This window comes from Zeus faber (genome assembly GCF_960531495.2).
Source record: "Zeus faber genome assembly, chromosome: 5".
In the NCBI taxonomy this organism is placed as follows: Eukaryota; Metazoa; Chordata; class Actinopteri; order Zeiformes; family Zeidae; genus Zeus; species Zeus faber.
In genome coordinates, this window is record NC_137192.1 from 4,293,413 (window position 1) to 4,308,270 (window position 14,858).

The 14,858-nt window shown below is 39.6% G+C and overlaps 1 protein-coding gene across 1 annotated transcript; it reads left to right on the forward strand.

Annotated features, from left to right (window-relative positions):
* Nucleotides 1-2,361: 2,361 nt before the first annotated feature.
* On the forward strand, nucleotides 2,362-10,540 carry stmn3 (stathmin-like 3; the record flags this gene model as incomplete). Its single annotated transcript, XM_080000821.1, has 5 exons — nucleotides 2,362-2,380; nucleotides 6,558-6,653; nucleotides 7,718-7,899; nucleotides 9,607-9,798; nucleotides 10,490-10,540. 5 exons carry the CDS (start codon nucleotides 2,362-2,364, stop codon nucleotides 10,538-10,540), a joined length of 540 nt encoding a protein of 179 aa, XP_079856947.1.
* Between the last annotated feature and the right edge of the window lie 4,318 nt (nucleotides 10,541-14,858).

Genomic DNA, 14,858 nt, shown 5'->3' on the forward strand with positions numbered 1-14,858 from the left:
TAAAGGAAATTCTTCAAAAAATCTGTTTTTTGTTGTCTCTGTTGTTGACTTTTCATTAGCATTTCAAACTACTGCAAGACATCAACGTCACTCCTCCACACTATCATCAATGACAAAATGGGTCAAGATGACTGTGTTCTCTGAAGAGATTCTCTGTGGCTATGTAATGGTTATGTAGTCAAAGACAAAGCTACGCAGAGCAGCCATGTTCCCACTGATCCTCAGGTATTGTCTTGTAGTTTGGAACACTTGATTTTCCTGTGATAATAATGTGGTTGTCTGCTGGTTTGGATGGTGCCTCTTCTTTGCCTTTCATGGTCTTTGATTGAGTGTTGATGGGCATATCTGTCACTACACACTATAACAACATATTTGATGGCTTCCTTTCCCATTAATGTTGTGGTCTTTTTCCAGACACACTCGGCCAGGTCATTAAGTGTCTGAAAGCCTGAGTCATGGAGACTCTGTAGAAGAAGAGAGAGGAGAACCATGCCATCGATGAGATATGTTGATGGTTCTGCAACATTAGGCAGCTGCTGTGTCTCTTCAACTAACAGACTCCAGTTTCTTAGAAAAGTCAGATTTGTTGTCGTCCTCGTGCTTGCATCATCATAAAACAAATTGGAGGGGAGAGCGGGGGCAGCGAGTTCATGAGTTCATTCTATTAGGTTAAGCCACTTTCTGACTACTTGTAGCTTGTATCTATCTTATCTATATCAGTTTATAAGTCTCTACTCCCATACGGCCAGGCTATATGGAGGTTATTTATTTAGTTTTGGGGTGTATAACAATATAAATAAATTAAAACAAAATTGCACTAACATATCTTCATACAAGAATCCATTTCATATATGTGAGACCTTAGAGATGAGGAAAAACATTGTTGTGTACTTTTCCACCTCCTGTGTGGGTATCTTAAAAACGAAAGCCCTATTTTAACAGTTGGTCACGAGGCTGTAAGTGAGTTTACTGTTTTCGAAAGGGCTTTTAAGGCTTAAACGTTTGCCCCATTGGACGGCATTTAAGCACAGTGAGAAGCTGCAGCAGAGTGGTAAGTTTCTCAAAAACAAAGCATTCAGCAAAGTTGTGTTATGAACATAAAATACAGTATGACAAATGATGGGAAAAGACATAAGGGCTGGGTTGAAAAATAGCAGACCGGTCCTTTAAATTCTTGGCTTGAGTGGGTTCAGACAATTTCAGTTAAAAAGGAAGAAAAAATGGCCCCTCAATCTCTACAGCCCACTCCATGCCGTGTCATCCTGATCTATAGCGCTGACTCACTTACCCGAAGTGAGCTTGTCCTTGAGTCATAGCTCTGTTCCTGTCGAGCGCAATAACCTTTGACCCCTGCGCCTCTCTGCCCAGGAGGCCTTTTTAGTGTCTGACTGCCGTTCCATTACCCAAGGCTCAATCCTTACACAACAATCATATATATTAACATAGAATGAAAAACACAATATCTGAAATAAAATATTTTAATATATGCAAGTACTCCACATATTGAAATGTTTACGATTTTTGTTTACGAATGTTTTATTATTTTTCTTCAAGAATATATTGCAAAATATGACAGTACATCACCTATAGTTTATAACTAAAATATATTTATTTGGCAAAAAGATGATTATAATGGTTTGATAAAACATTTTTTAAATCTAAATTCAATTTGTAAAGCAACAATCGTTGATCTGTATGAGAGTATTGTATTCTAATTATTGATGATATTTTCATATCTTAAAATAAAATCTAAAATGTAAAAAAAAAATAAAAAACACAGGGAATTGACCCCACCAGGATCCTAAAGGATCATATGATTTATTATCATTGATGTGAAACTAAATAGCTTAGGTTCTGCACAGGAAATTGGCCTGTGCGTGCTCCCACTCCTTCAGCCCACCCATTTTGTCACCAATGGCAAAAGCAAGCTACAACCTCCGCCCCAACCACACACACACACACACACACACACACACACACACACACACACCCACATACACACACACACACACATACACACACACACACACACACACACACACACACACACACACACACACACACACACACACACACACACACACACACACACACACTCACACGCCAAGCCCCAGCAGCTACCTATTGTTCATGTAGCCACACAGGGAGGCTTGTGCACTGCACCACTCAGGGGTACAGACACACGCCCAGCTGTCTGTCTGTCTGCCCCCCCTTCTCCCTCTCCTCCTCCTCCTCCTCCTCTCTGCTTCCTCCTCATCATTTTCTCCACTCTCATATTCTCTCCTCTCCTCCATCCAGCAACATCCTCCTGGACTCTCTCTCTCTTCTCCTCCTCCTCCTCCACCGCCACCCTCAATGACCATGGCCAGCACAGTATCAGGTAGGACGTCGAGATATATCCGCACTATGCGACTATTTAACGTCTGTGATAAAAAAAGAGAGATCAATAAATAGAACAGTCAGTTATCCGTTATGCCTGCTTTTGTATGGCTCCCTGTTACCTCATGGGCAGGGGGGCTGTGGATACTTTCCTTATAACGAGGGCAGGGAAGGTTCCGGGAGACGTATTCAGCATCCACGGACGCTAGTCTCGACGCAGATTGCGCAGAAATAATTGCCATGGCAACAAGCATCTCCTTTCTTTCTCCGGCTGGAATGTAGAACGCCGGGAGGCGACAATGGTGAACTGATGTGGTGTGGAATTCAAAGACATGGCAGCAAAAATTTAAAAAATTATAAAAAAAACAAAACCAGAGTCAGATGTTTCCATCAGTTATTCATAACATCCCTGGATAATGTCAGAGAGCCCTTGGACAGTGCGGCAAACTCTATTTACTGCCATCATAACGCATCCTCTGCGTCTGATGCAGCCACTTTCGGGAACGTTCCAGAGGCACTTTGTCCATCACTTTTCGCGCAACGTCATCGCAGTCGGCGTGTTATGTAGTTTATTTGCCACTGCGTAGCAGAAACCCCGCCCCCCCCACCCACCCTTATTCAATACATGTCAAAAACACATACTGTACATAGCGAGGATACACACAGTACGTGTGTGTTTCACATTGAGTTGAACCAAGGGGTGGTGCGATTTGGAATGTATTCTTTGTTATTCTCCGAGATATGTGTGAGATGGCATGTTTGTTTGGAAATACCAGGGTCGACTTGTGTGGTTCACCGCTCTTTCAAAAAGTCTATCTTCTCTAACTTTATTCGAGAGCTAATGTGTGTCACCCAGCGTTGGACAGGCCTGTCCATTCAATTCCACTGGAATGCAATTTAAAATATGCATCTACTGCTGGTGGCTTGAAAAGCACCAACATGATACACAATAAAAGTCGTTGATTGTTGCATTTTTAGGATTAGGATGAATTCAAGTGCTTGAGACTGGTAACTGAACATATGCACACAAATGCAAATTTTAATTGATATAAAAAAAAAAACACAATTACATTTCCGTATAGACACAGATATATTCTATATCCTGTGAATAATGCATACAAACCCTCTGGCCTAGGGCACAGTGAGACACCCCCCGCCTCCCACACACACACACACTTATTGCTCTAAGATAGACACACACATGTTATTATTAGGCCCTATCCATCCTCCCCAGAACACCACACAGGAAGGCTGGTTTACCCCCATGAAAGGAACAGCAAATTCACATGCACTCACTCTGGCGCCCTGTGCATGAATAATTGATGCATTCCGCGAAGCATTCAAAATGTCTTTAGTAGAAGAAAAGTCAAAATGTCTTTGTTAGGGTCAGTTACATTCCCTGACCAAGACGATTAGGGCAGCCATTTTATGGTGTCTCTCAGTGGAGGAGGCCCAGGGATGGCTGGGTTGGAGAAAGCTGGCTGTAAGCCGTTACCTTGCCCTACTTTTGGAATGACATTGATGAAACAAGATCCACGGCATCCTCGATACTACATCTAAATGCCCCTCAAATCGTTGCCCACTCACTACGCCAATGGGTGGTCCATTAGTTTTCGTGCAGGGGCAGCAAATTATCAATTGCCATGCTGTTGAGACAATAACTATTGACCTATACACAACTTATTGAAAGATAAGGGTCATTTGAACCTCCTTGGCCGTCCTACCTCACCCAGCTCGACGTTTGGCACCATCAGACAATCCAGCGTCATATCGTTTAATGTTTAATGTCCCAGTATTCGATCCATGAAGTTGTAGCACAGATGCACGTAGATAGAGGAAAACTGGAGAACTATATGCGGAACGAAGAACGCGCTGAGAGGAGGGAAACACGTGGTTTGCCGGGCGTAACTAATGTGTCTGCTTTCAGCCAAAGCCACGATTGAGCCTCCTAAATAATGGATGATCTAGTCGCGTGGTTGCGTGCACAGATGCCCGCATGTGAATTCAGCAGAAGCGATGTGGGACATTAAACTTAGCGCTGGTGCATGATGATGCAAAACAAAAAAAATTGTTATTTTCACGCCGCCCGGTCCTGCTTTCTTTCTTTTTTTAACCAAACTGCCATGGATGTGTCATGAGGACATTGCTGTGAGAGAGGCAGACTCTTCAACCACACCGTGTTTGGAGGAAGTAAAATGCATTTACAATTTTTAACAACAGGGGGCGTATTGCAATGAAAGATTTTATTTATTTATTGTTTTACAGTAGATCTCTTTAGATTAGAGTACTTTTGAAAATGGTTGATTAGATTGGATTGAAATAGTTTGAGATTCGATTTGTAGTTTAGTTTAGTTTAGTTTAGTGTGGTGTGGTTTGGTTTATTTTTCTTTTAGATGAGATGCATTTAGATTGGTTTAGTTTAGATGGGATTAGTTCTGGTGTAGTTTTGTTTATTTGACATTGGATCAGTTTAGATTCTATTTGTTTCCATTTGTTTGTAGTCTCTATTAGTAAAGGTTTTCAATTCATTTTGGTGCCGTTCAATTTTGGTTGAGTTAGATTAGTTTAGAACCGTTTCGTTTAATTTGGATAGATTGGATTTAGATTTCAGATCACTGTCGAGAAAAGTGGGTTGTTCCATACAGGGGAAAAAAAATAGATAAGGTGGAAAAGTTGACGATCTAGTCAACTTTAACATGTGTTCAGTATGCGCATACGGACAAAATAAACTTTGGAAACACGATAAATACACGCACACACAGATATAAACTGTATTTTTTGTCTTTATCGATTGTTTATGTTGCCATAGTGCAATGAGTGTTAATAAGAATTGGGATCAGGTATTACCGGTTGTCTTGCCCCAACATGACTCAGCTGAAACTCCCGCCCTTAATCCTTGCCCTTAGAGGAGCAACATATTTTGATTGCACTTCCGCCTTTGGCAGCTGCACCTAGACACCTGGCCTCATTGTCACCTCAGAAACGACACAAGAATGAAAACAATGCCTCAAAATAAGTTCTGTTCAATGGGCTCCAAAAGAAATGTGTCTGGAAGAATACAAAACACTACGCTGACACTCCCGCTGATAAACAAACAGGGAACCCTTTTTTACCCTCCGATAATTGACAAGGTGCCTCCTGTTGTCATGGTCGGGTTGTTGTGGCAAACTTACAACTGTACAAAAATGTTTGTTTACTCATAACTTGTTTGTCAAGGGTGCGATTTGGCACATGGTAAGAATATGAGTAATATCTCTGCTATGCTATGCCTGCTCTCTTATATACCGTAATCACAATCACCCTGGCACTCGGAGAAATGTTCCACTTCTGGATTTCAGGTGGAAACAAATCACGTGCCATGGACTGCTATGAAGATGGTTTTTAAAAAAAACAACTCTGTGCTCCTGGTTAATTTTTTTTGTTGTGGTAATTTCTCTGTTTATAATACATCTAATCGCCATTGGGAGCTGTGGTGTGTGGATGGGAGGGTTTGAGCAGCCACACCCGACACGCGTTGGTTGGGATAACGAGCATCAGGTGTGGCTGCTCAAAGCCTCCCCTCCACACCCCACAGGAGCATATGAAGGGTGAGTTTGGGACTCGCTCGCAAGACCGGTCATGTTAAAGGCCATATAATATGTAAAGTAACCAGTCTGCCGTCTCATACCCAAAAGGCCTGCTTTGCATTGCTCACCAGCATAAAAATCTCAAATTACCGAATAGGTCCACAGCCCACGGAAAATAATATACAGAGTTCAAAGCAAAGCAGCTGCGGATGAATTGTTATTATTATACTTTTTTGAACTCAGACAGAAAGCACCCCCAGCCCAGCCCAGCTCGGAGTCCAGCCTCGCCCAATTTATTAGAGCTCACATAACTCCAAGGAATGTTTGAGTGAATACTTTTGTTGTTCCCTCAAAGCAATTGTGAAACGGTTTGATTTATCACAGAGCAAAAGCACTAAATCCTTATTTGTTGACCCGAACTTCACTGTATCTGCAGCAAATGGTGACCATCGACCTTTGACCCCCTACTTAAAAAATATATGTATTCAACTATGAATTCATTGAATAGCTTTGGATCCATTACTGTATATAAAGCTAACATTTTTTCCCTAAATCAAGCCAGCGAAGGACCAAAACTTTGACTTTATTTAATCCCATTGCCTTTGTCCACAGCCTACGCGGACAAGATCAAGGAGATGTCGGTGCTGTCGCTGATCTGCTCATGCTTCTATGCACAGCCGCATCCCACCAGCCTCATTCAGTTTGGGGGTATGGAAATCTTTCGGTCTGTCTGTTTGTCTATCTATCTGTCCGTCCGCCTTCCTTTCTGGCCTCGTCCACACAGTATTTTTTCTGGTACATACATACATACATACATACAGTGCATACAGTGCACACATACATACAAAAATACATGCAGTAGATACATACATACATGCATACATACTGTACATACAGTACAGGTATTACCAGCTGTCTTACCCCAACATAGGGCTGTACTGTACATACAGTACATATGGTACATACATACATACATACATACCATACAGACATACATACATACTGTACGTACATACCTACATACATACAAACAGACATACATACATACATACATACATACCTACATACATACCATACGTACATACATACATACCATACGTACATACATACCATATGTACATACATACCATATATACATACATACCATGTGTACATACACGTATATACCATTTGTACATACATACAATACGTACATACATACCATACGTACATACATACCATACGTACATACATACAATATGTACATACATACCATACGTACATACATACCATACGTTCATACATACCATATGTACATACATACCATACATACATACATACATACATTACATACATACAATATGTACATACATACCATACGTACATACATACCATACGTTCATACATACCATATGTACATACATACCATACATACATACATACATTACATACATACATACATACATACATACATACATACATACATACATACATACATACATTACATACATAGCATACATACATTACATACATAACATACATACATACATACGGACATCATTAATGAGATGCATCATACCCTTAGCTCAAAGCATTTTCCTGGACGTTTACATGCTTTACTGGACATGCCCCTCCATATCTGAACTGGAAACAATGACAGTTCAATACACCAGCATAGGATTTCTCAATGATTTAAAAAAAATATTTTTGTACATCAAGACCATGTCAAGACGTCAAGAGACTATTTTTAGCGAGACTCTCATTTTGTATGTGTTTTCATACTTTGCCTGCAGACCTGGAGGTGAAAAGCTTGAACAAGCGGGCTTCGGGCCAGGCCTTTGAGGTTTTCCTAAAGGCCCCCGCCGACCTGTCTCCCGACAAGCCGCAGCCCAAGCCCCTGACCTCCCCCCTCAAGAGGGAGCTGTCCCTGGAGGAGCTCCAGAACCGGCTGGAGGCAGCTGAGGAGAGGAGGAAGGTAAAAACAAGTACCAACATGAGACGTTGTGATCAACATTATATGAGTTATATGACTAAGACAGTAAATAAGGATGCGGTTGGTAGTTCTTATAGAAATCAGGAAAAATAATCTCGTAAAATTAAGCCTTAAGCGTCCATAACGGTGAAGTCAACTTCCTTTCTAATGTATCATATCTGTGGAAGAAAATATTTCTGCTCTAATCATTTAATGTCTCGTTATTCCTCGAGCAATCGTTTGCTGTTTTTAAAATTCCAGTTGTGGTGCTCATTTATTGTTTTAAAGATCCACATTGCCGTGTCTCTTGGCAGAAGTTTATTCTTGCCCTTGAAAGAATACTGACAGTAGGACTTTCCCACCGACCAAACTTGCCAAACAACCTTGAAACTGCCTGTACTGTAGGAGATAAGAATATTTTTTCCACAGAACTGCTTCATTTGCCCTTCTCTCCATGCTGAGTGGGGGGGAAGTGACTCTACACTTTTAAGACTTTTCGGGAGATCTGGACATCTTAGTTTTGAGCTTTTCTATGCAACTGTATCATTGTGAATGGACGTTTTTATTGAGGAACTGGCGACAATGTTCGGCAGCACTTCTTCATGAAGTTTGTTGTGGTTTGGAGCAAACAGCCTAGTTGAGGTATAACAATTACTGTATCTATCTACAGAACCAACCAATAGAACCAGCCAAGCGACCGAATGTAGAGATGTTCTTTCTTATCAAACCATTTTGGCAGACAACGCGAAGGCCGCGCTATCGTTTGAGTCCAAAGAGAACAAGCCACAGAAGCGTAGGAGGGCTGCATTGTTGATGAATGAGATACTAAAATTTAAAATGAAAATCCAAATACAACGGCCCAAGGTTGAAACACCAACATTTACCATCGCTTATGACTTTGCTCATCATGCCTTTTGTGCTCTCACTTCGCCACGAAAAAATAACTTACTTTATGTCTAAAATGTTGGATCCACACATGAGGAAACCACGCCGACCCGGTGAGCTTATTGCTCAAGGTTTGAAGACCTGAAAAGTTAAGAATGATTTATTTATTTTGGTCCATCTTGCAGTCAGTCAAAGTGTCTAAACTGTTTTGAAATTAATAATAAGAAGGAAATGCTAATTACACAGCAATAAACACAGTATCCCCATGCCTATAACTCAGAATCAAGGGGCTTTCACATAGGGCGTGGTGTGTTCTGCACTCGATACTTCCTGTTTGCTTCACTTCTTATTTCTATTGGTCCATCGGGGATTTCGTGGTGTGAAAATGCAATTGCACTCAGAAACCAAAAGTGACATAGTTCTGCTTTAACAGTCAGAATAAAAATAAAAATAAATAAATATTAAAATAAAATAAAAAAATAAAATAAAATAAACAGAAATAGCCAAAAATACAGAACAGAATATGCAAAGTATACTCAATATATAGAATACACAAAGTGTGATTCTATGCACAGGATAAATTATTGGTCTGGATATATAGTGTATAAATTACTAGATAGTACTTTTTATAAGCATGTTAGTATATTGCATATAGGATATACACGGTTAGTATATTGAAACGCTATAGTAGTTTGACAAATCCACTTGGATTGATAGGAAGAATTGGAAAAACTGGAGTCCTGCAGGCCAACGCCTCAAACCCTAAGAATGTTCCTCAACCCTATTATGCCATTTTGTCTATCCATCTCCCATGTTGTGCCACAGTCCCAAGAGGCGCTGGTGCTGAAGCAGCTGGCGGAGAAACGGGAGCGTGAGCGTGAAGTGCTCCACAAGGCCCGTGAGGAGAACAACAACTTCAGCCGGAAGGCCGAGGAGAAGCTCAACCACAAGATGGAGGTCAACAAGGAAAACCGCGAGGCGCATCTCAACGCTCTCAAGCAGCGGCTTCGCGAGAAGGCAAGCGGTCATCGCCGTCGGTTTTAGCGACTTCCTTAAACAGCTGTGCGCAGAACATAAAGCCGGCTTTACACCGAATCAGAGAGATCTGGCATACAGATCATGCACCCTAGTGGCTGGCGGATGATCTTAGATTCTCGTCACAAAACATGTCAGAAAAATATGGGAGTGCTCGCTTTCTCCAGTACAACAATTGTGTAGTTTGCTCACCTGGATATTTTCCATTTTCCATGAATGAGTTTAAAACTCCCTTTATGCATAACAAAAACACAATCCATTAATATAAAAAATGATTTATTGATTGTGAATATGGTGACATCCAACGTTAATGTTAATTACATCATTATTTTATAAACATGCCTTATTTACTTTGTTTAAAGCCCAGTTTCGATAAAAAAAAAAAAAAAAGTAACGCATCCTGGAGCCTCTATCAGGTGCAGAAATTCCGCAAACATGGGATTTTTTTAAACAAAATATTCTCACGTATTACCACTTTAAATGATTATGCGAAATACCACTGTGCCTTGAAGAGCACTGAACTCAACTCTTACTTTGGTAAAGCCCCCCCAAGAAGTCTATATCAAGGTTGATGCAAAAAGCAAATGGTTAAAAACCCTCTCCTTTGGTTTTGTTGTCTCTCACTTTGCTTTTGGCTCATTCGTGTCTGACAGTTGTATTTGTCCTCTCACAGGAAGTCCACGCCGCCGAAGTGCGCAGGAACAAGGAACTTCTGTCTGGTTAAGGGGAAAATTTATTTTGTGTTACATAAAGTCATTGCTGTCAGACGAGTTTGGTTTGGAGATTAACCCTACTGTTCACCGACTTCATCGGCCAAATTTTAACGCACAAGCAAGTAGTTTATTATCACCGTATGGCATCTCTTACTCACCATTTTATTTGTTAATTTATTTATTTATTTTGAAGAATCCAGAGACACTTGAAAAATCCGGAGAAACCAACCAGTAGTCTAATATTGGAGACACACGTATTTGAAATAAAGTCAAATTCTGAGCCACACGTTTGTTGTCCATGTTCTGCTTGCTGTGTGTTATGTATGATAGCAGAATACACGAGTGTTTCACAGAAATTTGTCATTTTAATTAAGAAATTAAGAATAGGCCTACAGAGATAGTACAGGATATGGGGATAGAAAAAGCATCTGCCACACAGCCCACTTATCTATTTCCTCTGACAGAAGTATAGGAATAACTTTATATGCCCCAACTGTCATGGACAATTACAGTGCACTTTGTCTGGTGAGGACTGTAGACAACATCATGTGCTCTGGATGCAGTCACCCTGGTACAAAGTTATTATTATAAAGCCTGCAGTGGGCCTTCAATACTCTGGGCTATATGATCAAGTCAGTAGACTATGTTTCTTTCGACTTTATGTGACAGTGCTTGAAGCTGTTTACTTAAGCACAGAAAGTTGTTAGCATAACATGTTTAGTACCCCTTAACTGTGTCCGAATACTTACTTTAAAGGTTGTCAGTGATATAATGTCAAAGCCCAGGTGAGGAAAAAAAAAATTAAAAATAGTCTTCACTTGACTGACCTGGCATTTTGGTGTATAGTAAATGCATTCAAAGGTATTTGAGGCTCGGTTCATTGATTATTTTTTGTTTTTTAGGGAATTTAATTTGTGTATGTAGGTGTCACCATCAGCACACATCAATAACGACGAGGTGAAAGCTGGCTGAATGGCTGGCTGGTTTCAGGTATGACGCTTGTTATGTGTCTTCAAATGCTGAACCCATTCTAAATCAGCATTATCATCATAATAATGACAACAATAGTAATAACAACAACAACAACAACAACAACAACAACAACAACAACAACAACAATAATAATAATAATATATACATACAATATATACAATAATAGTAATAAGAATAATAACAATTATGATTATTATTATTATTATGATTATTATTATTATTATTATTGTACGGTTTAGAGGCGGTGGCACTGACAAAAAGGCAGGTGGCTGAACTGGAGGTGGCAGAGTTGAGGATGTTGAGATTTTCATTGGGAGTGACAAGGATGAACAGGATTAAGAATGAGTACATTAGAGGGACAGCTCAGGTTGCACAGTTTGGTGGAAAAGTGAGAGAGGCCAGACTGAGATGGTTTGGACACGTGTGTAGGAGAGATGAGAGTTACATTGGGAGAATGAACGTGAGGATGGAGCTGCCAGGCAAGAGTTAAAGAGGAAGACCAAAGAGAAGGTTTATGGATGTGGGGAGGGAGGACATGCAGGTGGTTGGTGTAAGGAAGGAAGATGCGCAGAACAGAAGGTATTGGAGGCAGATGATCAGCTGTGGTGACCCCTAACGGAGCAGCCGAAAGAAGAAGACGAATACACAAGTACTCAAATTACTATTACAAATGGATGAACACCAGTTAGTTATCTTATATCAGTCGAATAGTACAGCATTATCAGTGGTACCTCGACTTACGACTGTAATTCGTTCTGTAAGAACGGTCGTATGTTAAAACAGTCGTATGTCGAAGCAATTTTTCCCATATAAATGATGAAATCATGAAGGATGAAAATAAACAAAATACACAGCGCAAACACAGTAAATATGAAAAAAATATCGATAAGCCGCGTGTGAACTACGTGAACACACAATGTAGGTCGCCCGCTGACTGACTGCTGACTGGCTGCCGATGCGCCAACTGCAAATTTCCACGGTCGTATCTTGGAGCAGTCGGTCGCAAGTCGATACAAATTTTTGCAACTATCACTACTCGTATCTTGGATTAGTCGTAAGAAGATGCAGTCGTAAGTCGAGAACTAGGGTCGTTTCTCAATACCAAGTACGCAAACTCCGGACTTGCGAACTAGGTAGTTCAAACTTGGCAAGTTCGACTCGGGAGTACAGACTCCCGGGGACCATAACCATTACCACCGCCTGGTGCAAAATGCATTCTGGGATACTTGGCTGTCTCAAGTCCACACAAGTCACCACCGATGCATCCTCGATAAAATGGGCAGAGAAAGTCTACATCCGGGCATTTGGACTGGACTTGGCTTGATGCGTACTTTGAATCGGAACAGTCCACGGGAACACAAGAACAGACAAGAACGCAGATTGAGAAATGCCTAAAGTTTATCTCATTACTCATTCTACTTCCTGGATCAATAACTGACAAGTGAAACCTAAAATTAAACGCTATATTTTCAATTGTGGGAACACAGTATATCTATTTTATTTGTGTATTTATCTATCTATCTATCCATCAATCTATCCATCCATCTAACCTATCTATTTTTATTAACATGTGGCTCACACTTTCCCTCTCTCTCTCGCTCTCTGTTCACTTGAAATGAAAGTAAAAATGGCTGACGCAAAATTGCAGAAGTGAAACCTATCGCACTTATCCGAAACAGGGTGCGTCTCCTCTCCGGATAAAAGCGCTGCATGCCCGCCCCAGTGTGCCAGTTCACCAGCGGCTGTCATGCGGTAGGTCCAAGTCTTCGTGTTTTTGTCGTTTGAGTCGAATATTCAGATTAATGTCCTTTTGTTTTAAGCTCCGGAATATTCAGAGATTCACAAATATTACGAAATATTCCAGAACCACGGGATTTCGGCACTTCAAGATACAGATAATACTATACTATAATGTGCTAATCTGCTGCTGCTATATATATATATATATATATATATATATACACACACACACACACACTGTATATACTGTATATACTGTGTATATATATACACACTGTATATACTGTATATATATACAATTTTATTTATAATTACATATATCATATCATATTTCAAATATATATATATTTTTACTGAAAGAATACAATTTCAAAGCTGAAGTATTATTTTTACACTTTGGAGATAGAATTCCATTCTATTCTTGGGACTAGAAGTTCTGTTGTTGTGCTTCCAGGTCTTAATTGGAACAAGCGTCACAGCGACGTCCAGTGGCGCCAAAATAAAGAATTGTCTAATAACATTAAAATTCGATAAAACTTTGTTCATCCCGGTGGGGAAATTCTGGCGTCACAGCAGCAAAAGCAGTGCAAGTCAAGAAAAGGATAAGAAGTAAGATGGAGATATATGGAGATATATACTTTATATGTATGTGTGTGTGTGTGTGTGTGTGTGTGTGTGTGTGTACTGTATATACACATTTATTGATACTGATGTAATGATTTATAATAAAGGGTGGTATTATAATGACCAATGTATAATATAGTATAGTAGTATAAGGTAGAGTATAGTATGAAATAAGATAGTACAATGATATGATGATATAGTAATAATAGTATAATGTAGTATAGTACAATATAATATAATATAAGTTAAATATAAGTTCAGTTATAGTCCAAGCAATCTTATGTCCATCGGCAAGAAAACCCAGTGTCAAGTATATAATGCCCAGAGAGTATTATAATGTCCAGAGAGATAGTAAGATAGTACAATCATATGATGATATAGTATAATGTACTATAGTACAATATAATATAATATTATCCAGTTATAGTCCAAGAAGCCTTATGTCCATGGGCAAGAAATAATCCAGTGTCAAGTATTATAATGTTGAGAGAAAGCTGAATCCAGGTTTATATGCTATTATACATGTTAGTGTGCAGAAAAGGTGGTATTCTAAATGTGCATGTAATTGTAATTTCCCCAACAGAAATTGTTAAAAAAAGATAAGGGTTTTATTGATTCTGCCGTAGGGGAAATTCAGGCGTTGCAGCTCAGTGGGGAACATGAAGTACAGAGTGACAGTCTATACACCAAATTCACAATATACAGACATTCAAAACTAAAAAAATAAAAGTAATAAACAGCCCAAAAAGTTAAATAAAACAAGTAATAAACTAATAACAATTAACGTCTCAAGGTGTCTTAAATTAAGTGCAAAAAGAATGGTATTTAAATATGAGATGGACAATTTCTAAGGTGGCATGTTGAAATATGTAATAACAACATTCACAAAATGTGATTTGATCCACTTTAGGCACCATTGTTTATATTTTTTAATGATGTTTTCATAGATTTCATACATTTGAATATCACACA